The sequence below is a fragment of the Paramisgurnus dabryanus genome, chromosome 8, assembly GCF_030506205.2.
Source record: "Paramisgurnus dabryanus chromosome 8, PD_genome_1.1, whole genome shotgun sequence".
NCBI lineage: Eukaryota > Metazoa > Chordata > Actinopteri > Cypriniformes > Cobitidae > Paramisgurnus > Paramisgurnus dabryanus.
In genome coordinates, this window is record NC_133344.1 from 14,139,688 (window position 1) to 14,145,978 (window position 6,291).

Sequence of the window (6,291 nt, forward strand, 5' to 3'; positions counted from 1 at the left end):
TGAATTCTGAAAGGACAGTTACCTGGTGGTTCCTAATTTAGCTTATGTTTTATCTATAACCTCCTTAAACTTTCTACTTAGGTTAAGGTACAATAATGATTAAAAAAAGCTTTGCACTTGGTTTCACTAGATCTGTATCATTGAGGACAATTATTTTGTTCATTACTCAAAAATATTTAGCTGTGTTTTTAGATAACACTTCTACTCAACTATGAGGCAGATACAGAGATGGTGGGGAATAACAGCAGGCCGGAGAAGTGATGACAGAATACAATGAAAATGGTTTATTGAATAATCTAAGTCGCATTGCATTTTAATGTTCACTCTGACCTTATTTAACAGGAGTAATGCACTGTAATAAAAAAATAATAGACAATATGCTGGTAATTTTCTGTTAATTTTACAGACATGTCCTTTATCCCAAAACACAACTTAATGAAGTAAAACTAAATGTACTTATACACATATAAGTAAAACAGATAAAAACAAATTGCTTTACTTTACAGTTTTTTTTCGATTGCTAAACGTCAGTGGGCACAACTGGAGCTACATGTGCAAAACTCTAACTACAACCTGCAATACCAAAAGTCACCTGAGCACAACTCTTAACACATGACTCAAAACAGCTCAGTTCAGCCAAACACTAAACACAACCCTCACTGAGATAACACACACTGTCACTCACAACACACTGAGAGGAAAAACACTAACATCAAACACCAATACAGAAATTACTAATTTTTATCTTTACAGTTTGAACAATTTCAGTGACTTCATACAAAGTAATATTTTCTTCAAATAATGATGTATTTATTGATTGATTTATCACATGATTTATTTAAATTTTTTGACCAGAACAATTCTTTAAGGTAAATGAAATTTGCAGTTTGCTTCAGTAGTCTGTAGTAGTTTATGGAATTATAGTAATGAGGAAAAAAGGTAGAAACTAAAAGTACATACTGTAATTCAAACAAATAATTGAGGAGCTAATCCTGCCTTTCTCTAGCATCAGGCCACTACCTGCCACCCTTCTCCCTCCACGAACCCGTCTTCCTTGTTCCATTTCCAAAATTTGTCTTTCTAAGCTCTACCTATCATATTTATATAAAAAGTAATATTATATATAAATGAAATATATAAATGAAATTGGAATTTATATTTATATGAAATTGCAATCAGCAGTGTTTGAAAGGCACAAGGCTGAAATCAATTCTGTTTTGAATGTGTGGTTCACAGTTTTGACAGCAGTGTGTTAGCATTTGAACAAAGTGCTGTAAATCCACAGTGTTGTGCAGGTTGTGGTTAAAGTCATGGGATAAGTGTGTAAAGTTTTGAAAACTGTGTTTAACCAATGAAAAACGAACTAGAGTTTGGTCCACATGAACTGCTGCTGTGCAGACTGTAGTTAGAGTTTTGCACATGTGACTCCAGTTGTGCCCACTGACGTTTAGCAATCGAAAAAAACTGTAATACAACACATATTCTTGGATTGTATTAGCCTACTAAGGAAAAACAATCAATATTTACTGCTTTACAATGATTTAGGATGATGTTAAAAATCTTTAAAATGGAAACTATTATTTATATAAACTATTATTTGTGAAGACAATGCAGACTACAACACAAGATACAACAAGAGTAAATTAAAGGTATAAAATATGCAAATAAAATACAATAAATTGAATGTAAGCATGTTAGTGTGGATATTTGGCCCTTTCAAATATAGTGTAATTATTATACACAAACAGGTCTTTAACAAGTTATAATGTATATATATTGGGTGCATATATACAGTACTGTGCAAAAGTCTTAGGCCACCACCACCACCTTGTTGTTTTACAAACAGAACATACTGAAAATATGTATAAAAAAATAATTTTCAGGACTAAATATCTTCTTTAGGCATCGTCTGTGTTAAGTGTGACCTCTCTTGGCACTGAACACATCTTGACATTTTTGAGCAGAATGAAGTAAAAATACTAATTTCTTGAAAATTAGAAATTAGGATGTAATTTTATTTAGGTTTAAGAGATCCTGCACTTTCCTGCTATTGTTCAAGTGGAAGGGGAGTTTACCTTAAAAACTTGACACATCAGTTTACATTTTTATACAGTTTTTAATGCTACATACACATTTCCTGTATTTTCTGGATGTATTCTATAAAAGAGACTGGGAAACAATTATATTATGATCACTATAACATTGCAAAAACAACACATCTAATGGTAGCATGGTGGCCTAAGACTTTTGCACAGTACTGTATGTGTGTGTGTGTGTGTGAGTGTGTGAGTGTGTGTGTGTGTGTGTGTGTGTGTGTGTGTGTGTGTGTGTGTGTGTGTGTGTGTGTGTGTGTGTGTGTGTGTGTGTGTGTGTGTGTGTGCGTGCATGTGTGTGTGCACATATACATTATTGCTATATATAAAGGACCTTGTTTTGAGGCGCGGCTGAGTCAAGAGGCCTCTGTATGTCAGCATGAGTTTCCACCACACTGTAAAAATAAAAAGTTGACTTAACTTACATTTTCAAGGCAACTTGCTGCACAGCTTTTTTGAGTTTACTCAACTCTTGGATGATGTAGTTCACCTAACTCAATTTACTGAGTAAGGTTAACTTAAACCAACAAGTTGAACCAACTTAAACTGATTAGGTAATAAGCAAACTTCTATGTTTACTCAACTACTGACTAAGTTGGATAAAGAGTAATTTAGGATATCCAAATACAACTAATCTACATGTTTTGGACTGTGGTAGTGGACACAGAAAGGTCTCATAAACAAAGTCTTTGTCTGACTTAGCACTTTCTTAAACCAGAGACCTTTTTGCAACAATGGTGCGCAGTAACTCACTGTACTGCCCTTTACACTGAAAACACACTTCTCACTCATGGTAACAATGAACAAACAAAATTCTTTCAAAATTACTCTAAATACAACATATAACTAACATTAACAACAAAACAACATAAATAAAGCCAGCAAACATTAAAACAGTCATCTTTTTAGTAAATATTAACCAAAGAAGTGAATATGTCGCAATGCATGCTGGGAACCATTCCGACCATTGTTTTTTTTTTTTATTGCTTGTTCAGATTACTCAGTTTGGCAAGTTGGGTGAACAAATTGGACAAAAACTTATATATCTAAGTCCAGTCAACAAAATAATATTTGTTAGCTGAATGATTATGCTTTTTTCATTCAGTGAACACAAAATAATGAAGTGACGCCCTTCAACAAAGAAATCTTTGTTCAAGTTACTTAATTTTCTTCAACTTAAAGTTGGATTTTTTACAGTGGGTACTCCGGTTTACTCACTGTTAAAGACATGCAAGTCTAGCTGAATTAGAGATGCTTAAAATGGCCCTCATTTCATTTTGTGTAGATTAATAATTTCTCTTACCATGTATATCTAGCCGTAGGTGCTGGAGTGGCACTAAACAAAAATAAATAAATGAATAAATTATGTAATGCTTACTTAAACAATTAACTAAATGCAAATGTTTTTTGTTACTTTGAGGCATTTATGTTGGTTATGAATATGTTGCGACTTACTTGCATCTTTTGCCTATAAAGAAACACAGTCCTCCAGCCAGAAGAGTGGCTCCAAGACCAAAGAAGACTGGAATCAGGATGTGGTTGACATCAGTTTGTTCTGCTAAGATCACAATTACATCATTTACTCCATGAAATGATCATTTTAGTTTCTTTGGTTGCAGCTAAACTCAACAGGCAGTGATCACTAAAGATTCATTTTATATAAAGGGAAGCTTTAACATTTAGAAATGTTCTTCTCTGTTCCAACTTTTAGAGAAAAATAAGTGATATGAGTTAAGAGAGTAATACAAGTCGTTGGAGGATGACAAAACTTTTATGATGATGATGATATATGGAAGGTTGTGTCTTAAGCATTAAAAGACTATTTGAAATAGTTGTGTATGAGTCCCATGGCTGTACCAGGTTGAGAACTAAAAAGTGCAGAATTTGCAAGGAACCAAAGATATTACAGTAAGGAGAAATGCAAGGGCAAATAACAATGCAAATAATGATCTCTCATAGATCTCAAAACGTACAAACATCTTGAAGATTTAAGTAGAAGATCATAACATCCATTCTTTTTATCATACCTTTCACAAAGATGGGACGGCTGGCTACAAATTTATCCTTGACACCATGGTAACTGACTGTGCACATGATATCGCTGTGATCATCCTCTTTTGTGGGTGTGAAGGACAGAATAGACTCAACTTCCCAGTTCCCATGACCCATGTCCTTATAGCTCATCATGTTATGGCCATTGTGATTCCAGGTGAGAGTGGGCTGGTGGGAGGGGCAGGTGTGCCTGACAGAGCATCTGAAGATCGCAGGATGACCCTCCTGTACAGCCAGATCAGAATGCAGCTCCGGTTGTAAGGCTTTCTCTAGATTGTAAATTATAAAATGCACATCTATGATACGAAATTAAAGTGTAAACCAGTGTTTAATACAGTGCCACACTTTTGCATTTAGATTGTTGTTAGTAAAGTTCCCCACTGAAAAAAAACACAAAATCTAATGGTTTCCATTAAAACAAATTATACATTTCCCATTATTACTATTAAATGCATAAGAATTTCTATTGTTTTTCTCAGAAGGTTTAATAGAATAAAAAATACTTACCAAGCATACTAATGTGTACACAATTTTCCACAAAGGAGTATCTGTTTTTTTCTGATGTCTCTAATTCAACTCTAAAACAAAATGGGCCGTTGTCATGGTCTTTGACTTCATCGATCTCCAGTGAGCAGTTTAATTCACCCAGTCGTCCAACCAGTCTGGTGCGACCCTTGAAATTGTCTAAGACTCTTGTTTCATCCTCATAATAGACGTAGTCATCCCATTTGTCTTTTTTGTGCCAAATACCTCTTGTACGAGCAGAGGGCTGTCTTGTTTGGGGGTATTGGAATGTACAGGGCAGCACAACACAAGATGAGACCAAAGCTTTCATTTCGTGCTCTACTTTTACCTTCCAAACATCAGCAAACACGAAAACCCCAAAAACTAAAAAAAATAAATAAATGTGATTAAAATCTGTGAAAATAAGTGAAGGATCAAATGAGGTTAGAAAAATTAAATACATGTACATGTTATAAAAAGTAACTGTAAATAATGAGTTAGACAAAATATAAATAATGTGTCCATTCAGAGCATGAATGTTATGTTATACAGTCATACTCTGAAGCCAGTAAAACAAAACCGTTGTCTTTGCCCTCATAAACTTTATATTTACAGTCATAAACCCTGTGTTTATATTTACAGTATATTTGATTAGGGGACCCAAACAATGGGAATTATGTTTCATTTCCATATAATCCAAAAATATATCAAAATGAAGGGCTGCCTGGTGTCTGGCAAGATATAAAGTACTAAATAAATGTAAAAAGTTATTAAGGACAAGGAAAAGCAAAGATTCAAAAACTAATGGATATTTAAATGTAAAAAAACAACTTTACAAAAACATGTTAAGTGATAGAAATTAAAAAGTAAGCTACATTTACAAACATAATTGCGTACTGATTTAATAAATTGTATAGGGGATAAAACAAAGCAAACTGTTACAAATGCAAAGCAATTTTTACATATGAAAAGTTTAACCTAAAAAAAGGCATGTCAAACATTGTGTCCGAATCTCACGCCCAATATAACATGCATGAATAGAGGGGAAAGAAACGCAGTACCTTGGAAAAAAAGATGAAGTAACAGCTGTCCTTTCATCCTGGATCACAATGTGTGCTCTTATTCACAAAAACTACAAACAAGATTCGTCATTTAATACACCGAAAACAATAATATGCAGAACTGTACAACTTTCACCAGTTTACCATCTAACTGTTTTTATAACTTTCACTTTCCATTGGGCGGTACCTTTTTCCCTACGTAAACTCAAAAGGAAAGTGAACATACTAATGCTGCGGTCCAGGCAACCTGCAACCCGTAAATCGAGTAGGGGGAGGCTGCAGACCTGGAGCCGGTAGATCTAAGCCCCTGGGAGTTTTACGCCCCTGGGAGTTTTACGCCCCTGGCAGTTTTACGCCCCTGGCAGTTTTACGCCCCTGACAGTTTTACGCCCCTGTTGTTCCTCGTGGGTCCAGTAGGGGGAGACTGTTTATTAGTTAGTATATGAGCCTAGTCATATCAGAACAGCAGACCGTATGATAGCAGCAGACCTTCTTGAAGCGATACGAATTGAGGTATGTTAAATAATCTGCTAAAGTTATTGTTGTTGATTGTATTATAATGATACATTTATTATTTATAA

General features: G+C 34.6%; 1 protein-coding gene across 2 annotated transcripts; it reads right to left on the reverse strand.

The window, feature by feature from the left end:
* Positions 1-269: 269 nt before the first annotated feature.
* Positions 270-5,898, reverse strand: LOC135770792 (myelin-associated glycoprotein-like). Of its 2 annotated transcripts, none has more exons than XM_065280600.2 (6): positions 5,711-5,898; positions 4,653-5,033; positions 4,121-4,414; positions 3,549-3,648; positions 3,397-3,429; positions 270-2,488 (listed from the first exon to the last, which is right to left on the reverse strand). In XM_065280600.2, exons 1-6 carry the CDS (start codon positions 5,745-5,747, stop codon positions 2,413-2,415), a joined length of 921 nt encoding a protein of 306 aa, XP_065136672.1. In that variant the 5' UTR covers positions 5,748-5,898; the 3' UTR covers positions 270-2,412. The 2 variants fall into 2 exon arrangements, with proteins under 2 accessions (XP_065136672.1, XP_065136671.1); XM_065280599.2 differs by having other exon boundaries at positions 3,549-3,651.
* Between the last annotated feature and the right edge of the window lie 393 nt (positions 5,899-6,291).

Coding starts and splice junctions, on each gene's coding strand:
- LOC135770792 (XM_065280599.2), bottom strand. CDS start 5,747: ATGAAAGGACAGCTGTTACTTCATCTTTTTTTCCAAG. Junction 4,415..4,652: donor TGTACACATTAGTATGCTTG/GTAAGTATTTTT, acceptor TTTACAATCTAG/AGAAAGCCTTACAACCGGAG. Junction 2,489..3,396: donor CCTACGGCTAGATATACATG/GTAAGAGAAATT, acceptor TTATTTTTACAG/TGTGGTGGAAACTCATGCTG.